Here is a 20960-nt window from a genome sequence, read left to right on the forward strand (position 1 = left end):
TGACCTCCCGACCCATGCACAGTCCATGGAGGGCTCCTCCTCCCTGCCCCCACAGCTCCTCCATGCTCCCTCCCTTGTAGGGAATTCTTGTCATTTGTGTCACTACATGTTTTGGGCCTCTCTTGCCCTATAGTTCAGGAGCTCCCTGAGAACAGGGATCTTATTCTGCTCAACCCTTGGTCCTGAGTATCTACAGGTCTGGGGGCCTCTCACCCCTCCCTGGTGTTCTTGGCCTTTAAGAAGGATGCCAGGGGCCGACTGTGAGATCCAAAGCCCCTCTGGGAAGCTGGGGGCTGAGGAACAGAGTTGGAAGCCAGACGTGGGTAGAGGAGCAGGGCTGAGGGTGCAGAAAGAGACTTCAACGGCCTCTGTGGGTTCACTTTTCATCCACCTCCTTCCCAGGGAGAACCTGCAACTGGCTCTGCTTGGAATGCGTCATTCATTTATTTAGTCAACAAGCATTCATTGTGCTTCTAATTAGGGCCAGGCCCTGGGCCAGGTACTAGGATGCTGCAGGGGAGGTTCCTGGGTCCCAACCAGGAGACACATGACACAAGCCATGACTTTGTGTTGAATGAGGGACTTCCCCCAGAGTAATGGGAAAGAGAACTTGGAGGTCAGATAAGCCTAGTGTGACTCCAGGCTCTGCTCCTCATTAGCTGGTAACATGGGACAATCCAAGCATGTGCCCTACTTTTTTAAATCTTGAAAATGGCTCTGACAGCAGAGCCTCTGGAGGCATGGGGTGGGATGAGATCCTGGAACATGACCCCAGTTCCAGGCCTCTGCTTCCTCCCATGCAGCTTGATATGCCTCCTCCCATGCAGCTTGATATGCCTCATGCACGTCTTCCTCACAGTCACCTACTCCCCACATCATGGCCATGGTCAGGCTCATGTCCATGTGTGGGGTGTACTTGACCACGAGGAAGACGTAGCAACAACCTACAGTAGCAACCTTCAGCTAACACCCCCGGTGAGACCTGTCCAGAGACGCAGGCAAAGAACCCCCACGCGACGTATTCCTCCCAAACCAAGGTACCACATTCTGCAGAGGCCGCCTTAGCCTCTCTCTTCCCTGGGTTCAGGTTTCTACTCTGACTGGGGATCTTAGAGCTGCCTGACCTGGAGAGGAAGCCCAGTGGATGAAACCTGTTATCAAGGAGGAGAAATTCCCCTTTAGGTGGTCCCATTCAGGCAGGTGTCACTTGGGCAGCAAATACCAGTTACCATCCAGATAAGTGTTTTCCATGTGTTAGGTCATTGAATGCATAAGATACCTTCATCTCATTTAATCATTGTGAAAAGCTCTGAAGTGAGTACTACTACTCACCCTATTTTACAGATGGGAGGCTGAGGTTCAAAGAGGTGAAGTCACTTGCCTAAGGTCACACAACTTATAAGTGCTGCAGCAGGGATTTGAACCCAAAGACCAACCACTTAACTACTATTCTAATTGCCTCCTCTAAGCCTCAGTTTCCTCATCTGTAAAAGGGGAAAATAGTGTCTCTAACCTACTATTAATGTCTCTAACCTCTAACAACCTACTTCACAAGGTTGTTGATTATTAAATTACAAAGTTAAGATCTGGTGAAAGGTGAGAAGTTCTCTGGACTCAGACAGACTTGGGCTTTAATCCCAGCTCTGTAACTTACTAACTGGATGATCTTAGTTACATTACTTCCCCTTCCGGCGTGAATTTCTTCATTGTTGGAATGGGGAAACGTGGTCATACCTATCTGGAGGGGTTGTCGGAAGGAGTAAATGTGGACATCTATTGGCGTGTGAAGCAGGATTTGGACTGTGGAGGGGAGGGTGCTGCCGGCAGAGGAAAGAGCCCGAGCAAAGGCCTGGAGGTGGCATGTCACGGGGAACATTGCATTGAATGAGATCCAGCTTGACTCAAATCTCATTTGCTGATGGCTTGACCCCCAGATGACATCCCCAATCCCTCTGCCTCCCCAAGTCTGGTGAAGACGTTAACTCAGCTTGTCTCAGTCCATCAACAAATATACTGGGAGTGGCATACTGGCAAAGACCTCAGGAAATGAGGTATATGTATTGAAATCTCAGTCCCCCCACTTACCAGCAGTGTGACTTTGCATGAGTCATTTCACTTCTCTGAGTCTCAGTTTCCCCATCTGAAAATGGGGAGAATATACACAAACTGCAGGGCAACGTGGAGTGGGCTGAATGGGCTCAGGTGGCAACCCTCCCACTGAGGGTCCCAGCCCTCCCATATTGCAAGTGCCTGTGTACAGCTGGAGCTCAGACAGGAGAGCCTCCTTCCTCTTCTGTGCCTTCCATGGCGTCCTCATCACCTTAACCGCCATGATTTTGGCTGGAAGCGAGCCCTGGACATAGGGCTTCTGGTCTCTTCCTTGCTGTGCCTTCTGGTGTCCACAGCCTCTGTGCTGGACCCTGGTGACCTTGTCCTGCTGCTGGTCCTGCAGATAGGAGCCCATCTGGAGTGCAGCCCCAGCACCTGTGCTTAACTAGAAAGGCAAGAACTTGCATTCCAGCTCCCACCTCTAATGTTATGAGGAAGAAGGAGCAACCCTTACTTTTTTTTTTTTTTTTTTTTTAGTTTTAAAAACTGGCATTGGCTGGGCTCAGTGGCTCACGCCTGTAATCCCATCACTTTGGGAGGCTGAGGAGGGCAGATCACTTGAGGTCAGGAGTTTGAGACCAGAATGGCCAACATGGTGAAACCCCGTCTCTACTAAAACTATAAAAATTAGCCGGGCATGGTGGCACGTGCCTGTAATCCCAGCTACTTGGGAGGCTGAGGCAGGAGAATCTCTTGAACCTGGCAGGCAGAGGTTGCAGTGAGCCAAGACTGCACCACTGCACTGCAGCCTAGACAACAAGAGCGAGACTCTGTCTCAAAAGCAAAACAAAACAAACAAATAAACAAAAAATGACATTGCATATGTGCAGTATGGCGGTATTGGTTGGTAAACTATGCAAATATTTCTGCCCAGTTGTTAAATAGCAGCTGCCCCAAACCCTGTGAGTGCCCCCACCACCCTGGCAGTCTCAGCCCACCCCAGAGGCACACTCCCACTGTTGTAAATAACTCAAGAAAGAACACCTGTAATTCTATTTCCTTTGAAAAGTATCTCAGGTTGAATTACTGAGTCAGAAGGATGCACATTTTAAGGCTTTAGATTCATATTTCCAAAATACCCTTCAGATAAATTATGTCATTTGAAACCCCCATCAGCAAAGTATGAGACCGTGAGAGTGCCCATTTTCTTTTTTTGTTCGTTTGTTTGTTTGTTTGTTTTTTGAGATGGAGTCTCGCTCTGTCACCCAGACTGGAGTGCAGTGGTGTGATCTCGGCTCACTGCAGGCTCCGCCTTCCGGGTTCACATCATTCTCCTGCCTCAGCCTCCAGAGTAGCTGGGACTACAGGCGCCCGCCACCACGCCCGGCTAATTTTTTGTATTTTTTAGTAGAGATGGGGTGTCACTGTGTTAGCCAGGATCTCCTGACCTCGTGATCCGCCCGCCTCAGCATCCCAAAGTGCTGGGATTACAGGCGTGAGCCACCGCGCCCAGCGAGAGTGCCTATTTTCCTGCATCTTCATCAACAATGGTTTTTATAATTTTTCTATTGCTTGAAAACCTGGAAGATAAAAAGAAATGACCTACTGTTTTAATTTGCCTTTTATTTAGAGAGAGAAACAGAGTCTTGCTCTTGCTCTGTTGCCCAGGCTGGAGTACAGTGGTGCGATCACAGCTCGCTGCACGCCCAAGCAATTCTCCTGAGTAGCTGGGACTACAGGTGTGTGTCAGCATGCTTCACTAATTTTTATTTTTATTTATGTATTTATTTTTGAGACAGAGTCTTGCTCTGTCGCCCAGGCTGGAGTGCAGTGACGCCTCCCAGGTTTAAGCGATTCTCCTGCCTCAGCCTCCGAGTAGCGCGCACCACCATACCCGGCTAATATATATTTTTTTTTTTTTTGAGCTGGAGTCTCACTCTGTTGCCCAGGCTGCAGTGCAGTGGTGCGATCTCGGCTCACTGCAACCTCTGCCTCCTGGGTTCACACCATTCTCCTGCCTCAGCCTCCTGAGTAGCTGGGACTACAGGTGCCCACCACCACGCCCAGCTAATTTTTTGTATTTTTAGTAAAGATGGATTTTCACCCTGTTAGCCAGAATGGTCTCAATCTCCTGACCTCATGATCCATCTGCCTCGGCCTCCCAAAGTGCTGGGATTACAGGCATGAGCCACCGCTCCCGGCCCTAATTTTTTGTATGTTTTGGTAGAGACGGGGTTTCACCATGTTGGCCAGGCTGTTCTCAAACTCCTGACCTCAAGTGATCTGCCCGCCTTGGCCTCCCAGAGTGCTGTGATTACAGGCGTGAGCCACTGTGCCCAACCAATTTTTTTTTTTTTTTTTTGAGATGGAGTTTTGCTCTTGTTGCCCAGGCTGGAGTGCAATGGTGCGATCTTGGCTCACCGTAACCTCTCGAGTTCAAACAACTCTCCTGCCTCAGTCTCCCGAGTAGCTGAGATTAAAGGCACGTGCCACCACGCCTGGCTAATTTTGTATATTTAGCAGAGTTGGGGCTTCTCCATGTTGGTCAGGCTGGTCTCGAACTCCCGACCTCAAGTGATCCGCCCACCTTGGCCTCCCAAAGCATTGGGATTACAGGCATGAGACACCACGCCCAACCAATTAAAAAAAATTCTTTTTTTGTAGAGACAGAGTCTCCCTATATTGCCCAGGCTGGTCTCCAACTTCTGGGCTCAAGTGATCCTCCTGCCTCAGCCTCCCAAAGTGCTGGGATTAGAGGCATGAGCTACCCCAGCCAGTGGCCTCCTCTTATTGATTTGAAAGAGATTTTTTTTTTTTTTTTGATACAGTCTTGCTCTGTCGCCCAGGCTGGAGTACAGTGGCATGATCTCAGCTCACTGCAACCTCCATCTCCCGGGTTCAAGCGATTCTCCTGCCTCAGCCTCCTGAGTAGCTGGGATTACAGGTGCCTACCACCATGCCTGGCTTTTTTTTTTTTTAATTTTTTTTTTTTAGTAGAGACAGGTTTCACCGTGTTGGCCAGGCTGGTCTCAAACTCCTGACCTCAGGTGATTCGCCTGCCCTGGCCTCCCAAAGTGCTGGGATTACAGGTGTGAGCCACCGCACGTGGCCATAAGAGATTTTTGTATATTAAGTTGAGCAACTGCAAAGTAAGCTCTTGATTCCAGAAGCAATTTTGGTATTGCCTCTTCCCTTCCTCCATGGAGCTAGGAGAGGAATGATTTGTACTCTCAATCCAGAAAGGCTTTTTTGTAGGAGAAATCTGGAGAAGATGGAAAACGAGATATTGAAAGATTCCAAGTATTTTTTACTTTGGAGGATTTTCTTCTTGAACCTACCCTTCCCACTTCAAACCATGGAAAGACCACTGTGCTCGTCTGTAGCCAGAATGACCGGGTTGCGCCCTCATGGCAGGGTGGGGTCTTTCTGGCTTGCTGCACTCTCTGAGCCAAGTGGGTCCCCACCCAAGAAATCTCCTTGCTCAGGAGCTGTGCTGATGTCAGAAAGACCCAGCTGACTGTCCTCTCGCCAAGCCCTGGCTCAAGTTGTCTCTGCTGCTGGCCAGCTGTGTGTCCTTGCCCTGTCCTTTAACCTCTCTGTGCCTCAATTCCCTTGTCTCTGAAATGGAGAAAACATTGCCCACCGTTCAAAGGTTGTAGGGAAGATTAGACGAGGTCATGTGTCTAAGGCTCTGGATACAATGCCTGGCATGGTGTAGGTGCTCCAGAAACACTTGTCAAATCAGTAACGGATAGCTGTTTTCGTTTGTTGTTACTTTTGCGTGCATGATGTGTGTGTGTGTGTGTCCTTTTTTACCTTGCAGTTTTTTCCAACTGAAAACTTACTCAACTTTTCAGAAAAGTAATAAAGCAAACCCCTTCACTTTAACCTATGTGGGTTAGGAACCTTTGGTGACAAGAAACAGAAATAAGTTGGAACTTGTAGAAATAATAGAAAGTGGGGAGAATGTATTAAAAAACACAAGGGTGTCGCAGATTCCAAGAGCCTGAAGTGGGGATTCTTCTCTCTACTAATCCCTGGAGGTGGGCTGTGTTTTCCTCTCTCCTCTTCTCTCTCACCCTCTCCTGTCTTCTCTCCAGACTGGCATTCTCCTCCACTCAGTCACGCACAGCCTCATGGCTGTAGCCACCTGCTTCTCCCAGGGACAGTCTCAACTACCTGCAGAGACTCACTGACTGACCCTAAGTCCCTAAACCAGGTTCTGGTTAGGGAGATTCTGATTGGCTCACGCTGGGCCAGGTCCAATCAGATGTTGTCCCTTGAGAAACACATAGTGCGTCACAGCCCGAGGGCAAGTTAGTTCATCCGATCTCCTCTTGGTAGACAGGAAAAGTCTGGGCCAGCTGAGATGCTCCAGAGGGACTGGGGTGGAGGTAGCTGGAAACTGAATTCAGAGCTCATGGAATTCGCCCCAGAAGGTCAGAGCTTGAAGGAGACTCACATATTGCCTGGTCCCACCTCTGCCCACAGTTCATAGAGAGAATGAGGCGCAGAGGTATGTGGTTTGTCCAAGACTTCCTGGCCAGTCAGTGATGGGGCTGGACAGAAACTCAGGTCCCCTAGCACCATGGCTCAGGCTCGCATTTTCAGACAGTCGGACGATTTCTCCAAGAGCAATGCTGTTCAATAGAACTTTCTATTTTTGTCGGGTGCAGTGGCTCATGCCTGTAATCCCAGCTCTCAGGGAGGCAGAGGTGGGAGGATAGCTTGAGCCCAGGAGTTCAAGACCTGCCTGGGCAACATAGCAAGACCCCATTCTCCACAAAAAGGAAAAAAAAAGACAAAAAAAAAGAACTTTCTATTTTTGTGGTAACAAAAATATTTTATATCCGTACTGTTGAATATTGGTTACGAGCCACATGTGGCTCTTAGCACTTGAAATTTAGCTGTTGTGGCTGAAGAATCAATTTTTTTTTTTTTGAGACAAAGTCTCACTCTGTCACCCAGGCTGGAGTGTAATGGCGCAATCTCGGCTCACTGCAACCTCTGCCTCCCGGGTTCAAGCGATTCTCCTGCCTCAGCCTCCCGAGTAGCTGGAGCTACAGGTGTGTGCCACCACACCTGGCTAATTTTGTATTTTTAGTAGAGATGGGGTTTCACCATGTTGGCCAGGCTGGCTTGAACTCCTGATCTCAGGTGATCCGCCCGCCTCGGCCTCCCAAAGTGCTGGGATTTCAGGCCTGAGCCACCACACCTGGCCACCCCATTCTCTTAATGAGTAAACTGAGGCAGAAAGAGGCCAGGTGGCTCACTCAACTAGCCAGCCTCCTAAGTCTGGGTTCTTCTGGTGAATCCCTGCAGAAGAGGGGAAGGTGGGAAGAAGAAACAGAGAGGGAGAGGGAGGAGGGGGAAGGGCAGGAGTGGGGACGGAGGATAATGACTGGGAGGAGAAGTCGGGGAGGACTGAAGGAAGGAGGGAAAAGAGTGTCTCACCTGGACAGGATTGTCCCTTGGTCCACTATTTCCCCCTGCCCTACTGGTCTTGGCTGTGACCTATGGGGGCTGTGACTGCATCATCTCAGTCATCTTGTTCTTTCTCATCATGACCTTGACCACCCTCAACCAAGCAGGCTTCTTGGTGAACCTGAAGACATCTCTCCCAAGTGGGGCCTCTCCTTCCCCTCCTCTATCCTCCCTACCCTCTCCACCCTTCCCACCCTGGGCAAAGGCTTGGCTCTGATTGGAAATAGGAGGTCAGAAGTAGCCCAAACAGAGGACAAAATGGGACCCATGGGCTAAATCAAATCGCAAAAGGTCTGGATTTAGCCTGAATAATGCTTTCATGAAATTAGAGACACCATTAAAAAATTAGGTCTTGACAGGCCAGGCACAGTGGCTCACACCTGTAATCCCAGCACTTTGGGAGGCTGAGGCGGGTGGATCTCGAGGTCAGGAGATCAAGACCATCCTGGCTAACACGGCGAAACCCCGTCTGTACTAAAAATACAAAAAATTAGCCGGGCGTGGTGACAGGCGCCTGTAGTCCCAGCTACTGGGGAGGCTGAGGCAGGAGAATGGCGTGAACTCGGGAGGCGTAGCTTGCAGTGAGCCGAGATCGCACCACTGCACTCCAGCCTCGGCGACAGAGCGAGACTCCATCTCAAAAAAAAAAAAAAAAAAAAAAAAATTAGGTCTGACAACACTGGGGTAGGTTTATGCCCTTTATGTGGTCTCTTAGCCACTAAAGCAATTAAAGGTAAAGTCGGTTACCTTTCATTCTGCCTTTCATCCTATTTGAGCAGTCATTTGTCTTCACAGTAAAGAAATATTTCAGTCGGCTGTGGTGGCTCACGCCTGTAATCCCAGCAGGTGGATCACCTGAGGTCAGGAGTTCAAGACCAGCCTGGCCAACATGGCAAAACCTTGTCTCTACAAAAATAATAATAATACAAAAAATTAGCCAGCGTGCGTGGTGGCACACGCCTGTAATCCCAGCTACTCAGGAGGCTGAGGCAGGAGAATTGCTTAAACTTGGGGAGGCAGAGGTTGCAATGAGCCTATATGGCACCACTGCACTCCAGCCTGGGCGACAGAGTGAGACTCCATCTCAAAAAAAAAAAGAAAAAAGAAAAAGAGGAAGCAGTTATGTTTATAGCACAGAAAGTCAAGTTGCTGGAGAAATGGGACAGAAGTGTAAGTGTGAAATATCCTACAGAAGAGTATGGCGTTGGCATAAACACCGTAGATGACCTAACGAAACAGAAGGATGGCCGGGTGCGGTGGCTCATGCCTGTAATCCCAGCACTTTGGGAGGCCGAGGTGGGCGGATCACCTGAGGTCAGGAGTTCGAGACCAGCCTGGCCAACATGGTGAAACCCCGTCTCTACTAAAAGTACAAAAAAAGTAGCTGGGTGTGGTGGTGCATGCCTGTAGTCCCAGCTACTTGGGAGGCTGAGGCAGGAGAATTGCGTGAACCCAGGAGGCGGAGGTTGCAGTGAGCTGAGATTGTGCCACTGTACTCCAGCCTGGGCAACAGAGGGAGACTCCGTCTCAAAAAAAGAAAAAGAAGGAAAAAAAAAGAGTACAAAAAAATTAGCCGTGTGTGGTGGCAGGCGCCTGTAATCCCAGCTACTCAGGAGGCTAAGGCAAGGGAATTGCTGAGGCAAGAGAATTGAAACCTGGGAGGCAGAGGTTGCAGTGAGCCGAGATCGCGCCTCTGCACTGCAGCCTGGACAACAAGAGCAAGAATCCATCTCAAAAAAAAAGAAAAAGAAAGAAAGAAAGAAAGAAAGAAAGAAAGAAAGAAAGAAAGAAAGAAAGAGAAGGATAAACTGGTGAAGTTCTATATGCTGAAAATGATGAACAGAAGTTAATGAAAAAGAGAAAAACAATGCATAAAGCAAAAAAAAAAAAAAATGAAGATCTTCATTGTGTATTGAAAGAATAGATCCATCTGTCTGGGCACGATGGCTCACACCTGTAGTCCCAGAACTTTGGGAGGCTGGGGTGGGTGGATCACTTGAGGTCAGGTGTTCAAGACCAGCTGGCCAATATGGTGAAACCCCATCTCAACTAAAACTACAAAATTAGCCGGGCGTGTTGGCAGGTGCCTGTAATCCCAGCTACTCAGGAGGCTGAGGCAGGAGAATTTCTTGAACCCGGGAGATGGAGGTTGCAGTGACTTGAGATCATTCCACTGCATTCCAGCCTGGATGACAGAGCAAGACTCTGTCTCAGCAAAAAAGAAAAGAAAAGAAAGAGTAGATCCATCAGCATTGCACTGATGGATCCATCCAACATGTGACGCTTAATGGTATACTGAAGGTGAAACAAGTAAGATCTATCACGATGAACAGAAAATTTAAGGAAACTGAATATTCAACAGGCTGATTGCAGAATTTTTTGGGGTGTGGGGACAGGGTCTCACTCTATCACCCAGGCTGGAGTGCAGTGACATAAATATGGCTCACTGCAGACTCAGCCTCCTAGGCTCAAGCGATCCTCCCACCTCAGCCTCCCAAGTAGCTGGGAACACACACACATACACCATCACGCCGGGCTAATAAATTTTTTGTAGAGACGGGGTCTTGCCATGTTGCCCACGCTGGTCGTAAACTCCTAGGCTCAAGCAACCCTCTCACTTTGGCCTCCCAAACTGTTGGGATTACAGGTATGAGCCACTGCACCTGGCTGGTTGCAGAAATTTAAGACGAGACATGATGTTACATTTTTAAAGATTTGTGGGCCAGGTGCAATGGCTCATGCCTGTAATCCCAGCACTTTGGGAGGCTGAGGCGGGTGGATCACTTGAGGTCAGGAGTTTGAGACCAGCCTGGCCAACATGGTGAAACCCTGTCTCCACTAAAAAAAAATACAAAAATTAGCCAGGCATGGTGGTGGATGCCTGTGATCCCAGCTACTCAGGAGGCTGAGGCAGGAGAATTGCTTGAACCCAGGAGGCGGAGGTTGCAGTGAGCCGAGATGGAGCCACTGCACTCCAGCCTGGGCAACAGAGTGAGATTCCATCTCAAAAAAAAAAAGAAAGAAAAAAGAAAATGCATGATGAGCTTACTGAGGGACAAGAGCAGAATGCATTCATAGCAAAATCATGTCTAAGAGAAAAACCATTGGTAACGAGGCAGATGAGGCCTGGTGTGGCAGTTCATGCCTGTAATCCCAGCACTTTGGAAGGCAAAGGTGGGAGGATCGCTAGAGTCCAGGAGTTGGAGACCAGCCTGGGCAAAATGGCAAGACCCCATCTCTACAAACAATTTAAAAAATTAGCTGGGCATGGTAGTGTGCACCTGTGGTCCCAGCTACGTGGGAGGCTGAGGTGGGAGGATCATGTGAGCCCATGAGGTCGTGGCTGCAGTGAGCCAAGATCACACCACTGCACTCCAGCCTGGGCAACAGAGCAAGACCCTGCCACAAAACAAAACAACAAAAAAAAGGGCAGATGACTCTGGAGGAAACATTTTAAAAAGCCATCCAGGAGAATGCCTCCTTTTCCCTAGGGGACCCACTTCCTGCTCCCTCAACTGCTTCTGATGTTTCTTCTCACCTTAAAAAAAAAATACAGTGTACAGTAATCTTTTAATCAAAACACTGCATCATAGGTGGAGACTGAAAGCCTGCCACTTGTGGTCGCTGTTTTTTGTTTGTTTATTTGTTTGTTTTGAGACAGGGTCTCGCTCCATCACCCAGGCTGGAGTGCAGTGGTGTGATCTCGGCTCACTGCAAGCTTCTTCTCCCCTGTTCAAGCGATTCTCCTGCCTCAGCCTTCCGAGTAGCTCGGATTACAGGCATGCACCACGAGGCCCGATTAATTTTTGTATTTTTAGTACAGACGGGTTTTCAACCTGTTGGCCAGGCTGGTCTCGAACTCCTGACCTTAAGTGATCCACCCGCCTTAGCCTCCCAAAGCGCTGGGATTACAAGTGTGAGCCACAGCGCCTGGCCTGGTTGGCGGGGCGGGCGGGGGCGGGGGGGGTCGCTGTTGTTTCACAGCTGATCCAGGTTTTCTGGTGATGCTCCTCTGCTGCTTAGTTGCCCCGAACTCATTACTTTTTCACTGTATTAATGACATAGCATATATTTTGCTGTTAAGAACTTATTTTTTATTTTTTATTTTTGAGACGGAGTCTCGCTCTGTCGCCCAGGCTGGAGTGCAGTGGCGCAACCTCGGCTCACTGCAAGCTCCGCCTCCCAAGTTCACGCCATTCTCCCGCCTCAGCCTCCAGAGTAGCTGGGACTACAGGCGCCCGCCACCACGCCAGGCTAATTTTTTGTTGTTGTTGTTGTTTTGTATTTTTAGTACAGACGGGGTTTCACCGTGTTAGCCAGGATGGTCTCGATTTCCTGACCTCGCGTTCCGCCCGTCTCGGTCTCCCAAAGGGCTGGGATTACAGGCGTGAGCCACTGCGCCCGGCCGCTGTTAAGTACTTATATGTGAATAAGCGTAAGAAAGTATTGCTTATCAGTAGCATATACATTTACAGTCTGGAAAAATGGTTAGGCCAACCAACCAGAGATTGTCCACAAGGGTGGCTGAAATAGTGACACCTTTGCTTTCTGATGGTTCAATGTACACAAACTTTGTTTCATGCACAAACTTACTTAAAATATTGTATAAAATTACCTTCAGACTATGTGTATAAGGTGTATATGGAACATAAATTAATTTCATGTTCAGACGTGGGTCCCATCCCCAAGATATCTCATTATGTTTATGCAAATATTCCATAATCCGGAAAAATCCCAAATCTAAAAACCGTCTGGTCGGTCCCAGGCTTTTCAGATTAGGAATACGCAGCCTGTAATAACTTGCCCAAGGTCACATAGCTACTAGCTGGTCGAGACAGGACCACATCTGCCTGTCTTCAAGCTCAGGACTCTTAAGCCACCACTCCTTTCCGCTTGTATAAATTCTATTTGTGCCCGGTGTGGTGGCTCACGCCTGTAATCCCAGCACTTTGGGAGGCCAAGGCGGGTGGATCATTTGAGGTCAGGAGTTCCAGACCAGCCCGACCAACATGGTGAAACCCCATCTCTACTAAAAATATAAACAAATTAGACAGGTACGGTGGTGCGTGCCTGTAATCCCAGCTACTTGGGAGGCTGAGGCAGGAGAATCGCTTGAACCCGGGAGGCGGAGGTTGCAGTGAGCCGATATCGCGCCACTGCACTCCAGCCTGGGTGACAGAGCGAGGCTCCGTCTCAAAAAAAAAAAAAAAAAAATTCTATTTGTTTACATTGTTACAGAATAAATTTGCGTCATAATTTGCATGATTGATTTAATGTAGTTTTGGCTGTCTCATCACACAAGGACCACCAGCTCCTGAAACTCAAGGACGTGCTGATTCGGGAGCTTTCAAAAACTATTTTTGGAAAACCCAAATCCCTGTCTTCAGCCAGCGTCGCCTGCAGTTGCTAGCACTACCCACAAGGGAGAAGCCGACGCTGCACTGCTCCGCCAAATGTGCCTCTCTTCCTCTTCTTCGTCTCTGTGGTTAGCCTGGGAAAAGAGCCCGCCTCCTGGCCCATAAGGCCCTTGGGCCGGAAGCTCCGCTTTCTCTTCCTGCTCTCCATCATGGCGGTGAGTAGCTGGGACCTGGATTAGCCCTCTTTTATCCGTCGCCATCCATGGCAGGCCGAGCCTGCGGGGGCTACTTCACCCGCAGCCCGAGGAATATGGAGCCCGCAATGCTAGCCGGCCCAAAACTGGTAGAGCCGTTCGAGCCAAGGACGCAGAGTTGAATTCTGTCACTTTCCCTGCCATCGTTTTAGGAGCGGCTCCGGGCAGTTGCCCGGAGTGCTCAGAAGCACGGCTAGGAGGCTGCAGCGAGGGCAGAGGGGGTGAATGGAGAGTTTTGAGGTAGGGGGTCCGGGCCTTTTCCTGGTCCCGGGGACTTGAGACTTGCTTAGTGCTAGGAAACCTTAGCTAGTTGCTCTGCTTAGGGAAGGCGCCGGCCTTTACACAGCTTCCGAATGGGATGCTGGACGTCGCATAACCACGTGTTTCCTGTTAACTGAGCAATTAAGTTCTGTTCCCTCGCTTACTCTCCTTAGTTGGCCTTACAATGGAGGCGCTGTTCATTACCCTGAGCCTCTTAGGGTTCGAGCTCAGTGTCCGTGTCTTTTAACACTCAATACCTGTCCTGAGTTTTCTCTTCCCCCGTTCCGTTCGTGGAGGAAGAATAGGTCCTGAGCTGACTTCTTCCCTTGATGCCTCCCAAACACGGTGATACCTTTTAAACATTTAGGGTCTTCGTTACGATTTGGGACGAGCAGAAATAAAAATCCTGTGCAGGTAGAAAGTAGTAAAACTCAGGACTCTCAGCTCTGAGTGTATTGACTGCTGCTCTTCCCTGTTGCAGCAGGATCAAGGTGAAAAGGAGAACCCCATGCGGGAACTTCGCATCCGCAAGCTCTGTCTCAACATCTGTGTTGGGGAGAGTGGAGACAGACTGACCCGAGCAGCCAAGGTGTTGGAGCAGCTCACAGGGCAGACCCCTGTGTTTTCCAAAGGTGAGTAGTGACAAGGACATACAAGGCTTGCCCGCTTGGGTCGCCTGGTTGTTTCTTGATTTACCTGCTGTCGAGTCTGTTTAGAAAGTGACAGTCGGCGTCACTTAAAGCATTAAATTCATGAGCCGACCAAGAAGTGTCTTTTTTTTTTTTTTTTTTTCCAAGATGGCATGTGGGATTGGAACACCAGATTTTATATGAGCAGATCTTAAGATTAGCCCAAGTAAAGATTTTCCCAAGTAACTAAGATATGAGAGAGAGTGGAAATGTCAGGAACGAAGTAAAGATCATTAGATCTGATTAGCAGTTCGGGTTATATAGGCTGCATTAAGAACAGGGCTGTACCAGGAGCATGAGGCTTCAGTGGCCTATGATAGTGCCATTGCACTCCAGCCTGGTTGACCCTATCTCAAAAGTTGTATACGGATTGCCTGGGTTTGAGTGATGGCTTCACCACTTGCTGGTCTGACGGGGCTCTCTGGACCTCTGCTTTTTTCTTTGCATAAAGAGGGTAATACTTCATAATTGTGGAAGATAAAATGAGTTGTACATGTGCAGTTGCTTTAGGATAGTGAAATATGGCAAGTCTTTGGATTCTGCTTCTGCTTTTTGTTACCAACTCTGATATTTGGCAAGTTAATAAACTTCTCAAAACCTCACCTGTAAAATATGGATAACAGTACAATAAGGTTTCAGCAAATACTAGATGTTGTCAGTAATGCTTTATTTCCTTTGGAACATGATAATCTTACTAGTGGCTTCTTTGGCCTATTCTGGTTGTGAACTTGCCCTTCCTGGAACTTCAGCATTATGACTGTCCTTAACTGCTGAAGGATGGCTGGATGTCTAGAAATGGGAAAATCTGTGCTGTGGATGAAATCTTATTAATAGATGTGGGCGACACTAATTAGAACACCACGACTTAAAAGAGTGTGGATGAATACTTAATGTCTCTTTAAGTCATGGAGATGGTGTTCTGGGAAAGAGGTGAGTGTAGTGAGGGTATGATGGCATCTGACTCTTTGTTACCCCCTTCCTGCAGCTAGATACACTGTCAGATCCTTTGGCATCCGGAGAAATGAAAAGATTGCTGTCCACTGCACAGTTCGAGGGGCCAAGGCAGAGGAAATCTTGGAGAAGGGTCTAAAGGTGAGCCTAATCCCCTAATGGAGTGATACTGATCAGCACTCCCTTAGTAACACATGCAGATAAGTTACATTTAATGTTCTGTTCTTTGGTGCCTTGATATTTATTTACTTAAGCTTCTAAAAGGCTTTTTCTACAATCAGCAGGGTTAAACTATTCTTGGTGGTTTAAAAGATGCGTGAGGCCGGGCACGGTGGCTCAATGCCTGTAATCCCAACACTTTGGGAGGCCAAGGCGGATGGATCACTTGTGGCCAGGAGTTCGAGACCATCCTGGCCAACATGGTGAAACACCATCTCTACTAAAAATATAAAAATTAGCCGGGCTTGGTGGCAGGCGCCTGTAGTCCCAGCTACTCGGGAAGCTGAGGCACGAGAATTGTTAGAACCTGGGAGGTAGAGGTTGCAGTGAGCTGAGATCGTGCCACTGCACTCCAGCTTAGGCCACAGAGTGAGACTCTTGTCTCAAAAAAAAAGAAAAAAAGAAAAAGGATGCTTGGGAATCATTTCATGCCTCTGCTTTCTCTGGGTTTTTCTCTGCTCTTTGGAAGCTGGGAGAGGTCATACTGTCATACTGGGTAGTTGGGTTGTGAATCTATAGTCGGGGTATAGTGAGGAAGTCAGGTTGTGTTCCCAGCCAAGTTTCATTGGCTTCTGTTTGCTCTGGGGTGCACGTTGGAGGCTGAGCTATTAATAGTTACTTGGGGGTGGGAGGGAGTTGAAGACAAGGAATGTTAATTGCTGCATTTTTCTCCACAGGTGCGGGAGTATGAGTTAAGAAAAAACAACTTCTCAGATACTGGAAACTTTGGTTTTGGGATCCAGGAACACATCGACCTGGGTATCAAATACGACCCAAGCATTGGTATCTACGGCCTGGACTTCTATGTGGTAAGAATATGTAATCTTTTCCCGCTCCTGGTCTGTGAGCAGAGGGGAATCTTTATTTCATATGTGGTATGTTGGTGTTCACATGTTGAGTTGCAGCTTTGAATATTGTCTGCCTTTGTGTTCTCCTCACCCTTGGGGAAATGTGCCTCATTTGTGGCAAATGTAGGGGTGCAGCACTGAACAAGATGGACAAGATCCCTGCTGTTGGGGAGCTTGCAGTCGAGGATCTGTAAAGCACCCACATGGCTTAAAGGTGGATGAAGGAAACTGTTCCCTCCAGCCAGTGATTTGAAACTTTGGAGAGAGGCAGTACTGGTGCCACATTTGGCCTGTGGGTTGTTTGGCTGCACTGAGGCTGTTCTTCCCCTGCTTCTTCCTATAGAAACAGCTTTGGATGATGCAGTGGTTTGCTCAGAAAGGGGGTTTTAACATAGAAATGACCTTTTGTGTTACTGCCGTGTTTTGGTCCAACAATAAAACTGAATAGCCTAAATCAGATGTCCTGACTAGTGTGGAACCTGAAAGATGGTGGCACCCTCATTAGACAGACAAGTAATAAGAATTGGATACTCACAGGATGTTGGAGGAACAGCACACCTTTGGGAAGCACTTTTGAGCTGAAGCAGAAGGAAGAAAATATGTATATTTGTGCTTCTCAGAGTTGTATGTTTTCTACACTGCTGGTGTGGCAATAGATTTTTAAATGTTATTTTAAAAAGAAAAATGTTTGGAGATTTGGGAGCAGTAATGGAGGATCTCAGCACCACTGGAAGATAGGCTGGGTTAGGGGGGTGCTGAAAGTTCCAGCCTCCAAAGCAAACCTATAGTATGGTTGTGTGTTGTGTGGGATGCTGGTGGCAGCTTTGTTAGACACAGATCATGGGTCTTGCTCCAGAATCCATTGGGCTGCCAAGTGACTCTTTGAAGATCTGTCTGTAATGTGTGAGTCTTGTCCATCTGCTCTTGACTCTGAGCTGGCTAGGTGACTGTTGGTTATTCCTGGGACAGGTGCTGGGTAGGCCAGGTTTCAGCATCGCAGACAAGAAGCGCAGGACAGGCTGCATTGGGGCCAAACACAGAATCAGCAAAGAGGAGGCCATGCGCTGGTTCCAGCAGAAGGTAAAGCTGATTTATCTCAAGTGAAGTGGTGGAATGTGGTGTTGGTGAATGGAGTTGGGATTTGGGGATGCAAAATATAGTCATATTTGCTGGGTATCTTCTTTAAAGTTAGAATATTGGGCACCTTGACAAATCAGGGGCTTCCAGGGATGATGGTTTAAAAGAACATGCAGAACTAGGCCTTCTCCCCGTCACCATGAATGGGGGTAGATGGAAGGGGAGGAATATGGCTTTAACAGGAGCCCCCTTTCTCAGATGATAGTGCAGTTCCGCACAGTGTAAAAACCAGCCAGCTTCCTATTTAGTCCAGAAAAGGATAGAATTCAGAGCCCATGTTCATGTATCAGTCAGATTTGAAATCTCAAAAGTTAGCCATTGCTGCAATCTCTGCTGTTGCCTCCTGTTCTGAAAAAACTAAATCTCTTCTCTTTCAGTATGATGGGATCATCCTTCCTGGCAAATAAATTCCCGTTTCTATCCAAAAGACCAATAAAAAGTTTTCAGTGAAATGTGCAGTTCTGTTGTGTGTTCTGTGAAAGGATCCTGGCCATATTCAAGTCCTTGGACCTCAAGCCACTTAAAGCTTCGATGGGAGTAGCTGGTAACAACCCTATCATCCTCTGATTGGATGCCAGTATTTCCTGGCAGATCCAAGTCCAAGCTTCATAGCATTCATTGCCTGTGCTTGCCACACCTTGGTTGATGTGAAGTAGCCCCATTTAGAAGGGAGGGTTTGGTTGATGTTGGGGTTTGAATTTAGAGCCTTGATTAAGCAGGGTGCAGTGCTCCTGTGTTCCAGGAGGCTCCCTGCTATTCAGTGATTCTGTTCTGTACTAGAAATTTTATCAGCATTGATGTGTCATGAAGGAGTGACAGGCTTTTGTGTGATGGTTGAGATTAAATTTAGACTTAACTGTTCAGGCTCAGGTTTCTTTTACAACGAGAAGGTTCTTGGGACGCAGTATGTGCAGATAAGAGGGCATTTCCATTTCCAGCCCTCTCCTTTAACTGTTACCTTGGGTGAGTTGTTAATCTGCCTCAGTTTCCTTATCTGTATCAGGAGGCAATAATAGTAATATCTCTCAGAGGATTAAATTATTTAATACTTACAAAGTGCTCAGACTAGCACCAGGCACGTAATGCTCAAAAGAGGTTTCGTTTTTGTGTTTGGGTATATGAGAAATGTTACTTCTGCTAGCTTGCTTCTCTTTGGTGCAAAAATGAAAATACTTCCCCTGTGGTGATTGTCTTTTTTTTTTTTTTTTTTTTTGAGACGAGTCTTGCTCTGTTGCCCGGGCTGGAGTGCAGTGGCGCCATCTCACTGCAAGCTCTGCCTCTGGGTTCACGCCATTCTGCCTCATCCTCCCGAGTAGCTGGGACTAGAGGAACCCGCCACCATGCCCGGCTAATTTTTTTAATTTTTATTAGAGATGGGGTTTCACCGTGTTAGCCAGGAAGGTCTCGATCTTCTGACCTTGTGATCCACCCGCCTCAGCCTCCCAAAGTGCTGGGATTACAGGCATGAGCCATCGTGCCCGGCCCCTGTAGTGATTTTCTATATCTAACTGAAGTCGATGCTCAAAAGCCATCATTTTTGTTTGTTTGTTTTTGGTGGTTTTTTTTTTTTTTGAGACAGAGTCTCTCTTTGTCACCCAGGCTGGAGTGTGCAGTGGCATGATCTCTGCAACCTCCGCCTCCTGGGTTCAAGCAATCCTCCCATCTCGGCCTCTCGAGTAATTAGGATTACAGCCATCCACCACCACGCCCAGCTAGTGTTTTTTTTTTGGAGATGGGGTTTCACCATGTTGGCCAGGCTGGTCTTGAACTCAGCCTCCCAAAGTGCTGGGATTACAGGCATGAGCCATCGTGCCCGGCCCCTGTAGTGATTTTCTATATCTAACTGAAGTCGATGCTCAAAAGCCATCATTTTTGTTTGTTTGTTTTTGGTGGTTTTTTTTTTTTTTTTTTTTTTGAGACAGAGTCTCTCTTTGTCACCCAGGCTGGAGTGTGCAGTGGCATGATCTCTGCAACCTCCGCCTCCTGGGTTCAAGCAATCCTCCCATCTCGGCCTCTCGAGTAATTAGGATTACAGCCATCCACCACCACGCCCAGCTAGTGTTTTTTTTTTTAGAGATGGGGTTTCACCATGTTGGCCAGGCTGGCCTTGAACTCAGCCTCCCAAAGTGTTGGGATTACAGGCATGAGCCACTGCACCTGGCAAAAGCCATCATTTTTCTGACAACAATACTTGGCCATTGGTTCATCATTTTCAATTTCAGGTTTAAATTTTGGAGCACATGTTAATTCAGTTAGATAATTACTAATTTGTGACTAATTAGAGTTCAGTTATCCTTGGGCCACCCGTTTATTGCTGTTCAGAGGTTCTCAAATTTGCTGCTTTTGTAGGTATTTTGAAACCTGGAAATAGATTATTTGGTGTGCCTCATTTTTAAATGAAAATAAAGTTACCTTACCCCATAAGATGAGCTCTAGTTGGTGAAAGGGGAGAATCATGGAACGTGTTGCCATATACTTTTTATTTCATTTAAAATATGTGCTTTCATTTCTCAATCTTTTACTACAGGGCCAGGGCCCCCACCTCAAATGGGGTGAAGGAGTCTCATTCTTAAAATTCATCTTCATTTTTATAGGGGGGAACCATATTTGTTTTTTACTAACTTCTGAATTAAATAACATGCCATAAACATGTTTAAGAACAGATTTGGTGAATGGATAGTTAATTAGTGCTGGGTGCAGAGAACAAATGCTGGTTTCATCTAAATAAAGCATTTCAGAAATACAAAATGTAGAAAGTCTCTCAATTTTAACAATATAAACCTGCTGAGCCTTCATTTGGTCCTTGTGTATTGTTTGCGTACTCAGTTGACTTCCCATTAAAAACAAAACTGCTGTGCTCCTGACCCAGTGGAAAAAGCACTGTTGGGAGTTCAAAGAGCTAACCAGGTTTTAGTCCTAGCTCTAAATAGCATTGAGATTTTGGGTAGGTCATGAAACATCGGGAGGACTGGAACCACTAGAGACAGACACCTACCCAGTCGCTAGACAGCTTGCCCCTATTCTGGCTGGAAGCTTGACTTGCAAACAAATGTCCTACTGGTATCTAAAGCACTGTCATTTGTGGTTGAGCTTGTACCAAGTGGGTAGATAGGATCGCCTGGGAGTTTGTTAAAACTCGTGGGCCCTACCTCAGACCTACTGAATTAGTATCTAATTTAACAAGATCTGCGGGTGATTTGTACGCATACTAAAGTGTAGAGGTAGTGGCCAAAAAAAGCAGGAAGGGCATGATAACTCAAGGAGGTTTCCTTAATACATTCAGTTCTTACGAAGTTCTTACTGTGGTTATTTTTCTCGTTTCTTCAGCTGCTACCCATGAAAGTCTGGGAGTGGACCTTGTCTCAGAAAAAAAAAATTGATAAAAAATTATACACAATAATTACAATACTGAGGCGACAGTGGGTTCTCTTTTACTGTTTGAAACACCGAATAGTAAACACAGCTAAGGCTTTTTTTTCTTTTAAACATAGTTGGGAGGTGTTTTTACTTTTTCCCTTTAACACTTGCGTTCTCAGTACATTGCAGTGGCTATACAATATTTCATTTTGGAAATGTATGGGACATAATTATGTAGCTGGCACTAAATGTCAGGAATGTCAGTTTCATTAAACTGTCCAATAGAGGCTCTTTTATCCTGCTGTCTCGCCCTCTGTCCAGTGAATACCTTTAAGGTCCTTGCAAGGTATCTTG

General features: G+C 47.3%; 1 protein-coding gene across 1 annotated transcript; it reads left to right on the plus strand.

The window, feature by feature from the left end:
- Nucleotides 1-13634: 13634 nt before the first annotated feature.
- On the plus strand, nt 13635-17707 carry RPL11 (ribosomal protein L11). Its single transcript, XM_030805718.1, has 5 exons — nt 13635-14037; nt 15080-15186; nt 15942-16073; nt 17082-17192; nt 17627-17707. The coding sequence occupies exons 1-5, from the start codon at nt 13914-13916 to the stop codon at nt 17654-17656; spliced, it is 504 nt and encodes a 167-aa protein (XP_030661578.1). The 5' UTR covers nt 13635-13913; the 3' UTR covers nt 17657-17707.
- The last annotated feature ends 3253 nt before the right edge of the window (nt 17708-20960 follow it).

The sequence above is a fragment of the Nomascus leucogenys genome, chromosome 24 (assembly GCF_006542625.1).
Source record: "Nomascus leucogenys isolate Asia chromosome 24, Asia_NLE_v1, whole genome shotgun sequence".
Lineage (NCBI taxonomy): Eukaryota > Metazoa > Chordata > Mammalia > Primates > Hylobatidae > Nomascus > Nomascus leucogenys.

Coding starts and splice junctions, on each gene's coding strand:
- RPL11 (XM_030805718.1), top strand. CDS start 13,914: ATGCGGGAACTTCGCATCCGCAAGCTCTGTCTCAACATCTGTGTTGGG. Junction 14,038..15,079: donor GACCCCTGTGTTTTCCAAAG/GTGAGTAGTGAC, acceptor CCCTTCCTGCAG/CTAGATACACTGTCAGATCC. Junction 17,193..17,626: donor TGCGCTGGTTCCAGCAGAAG/GTAAAGCTGATT, acceptor CTTCTCTTTCAG/TATGATGGGATCATCCTTCC.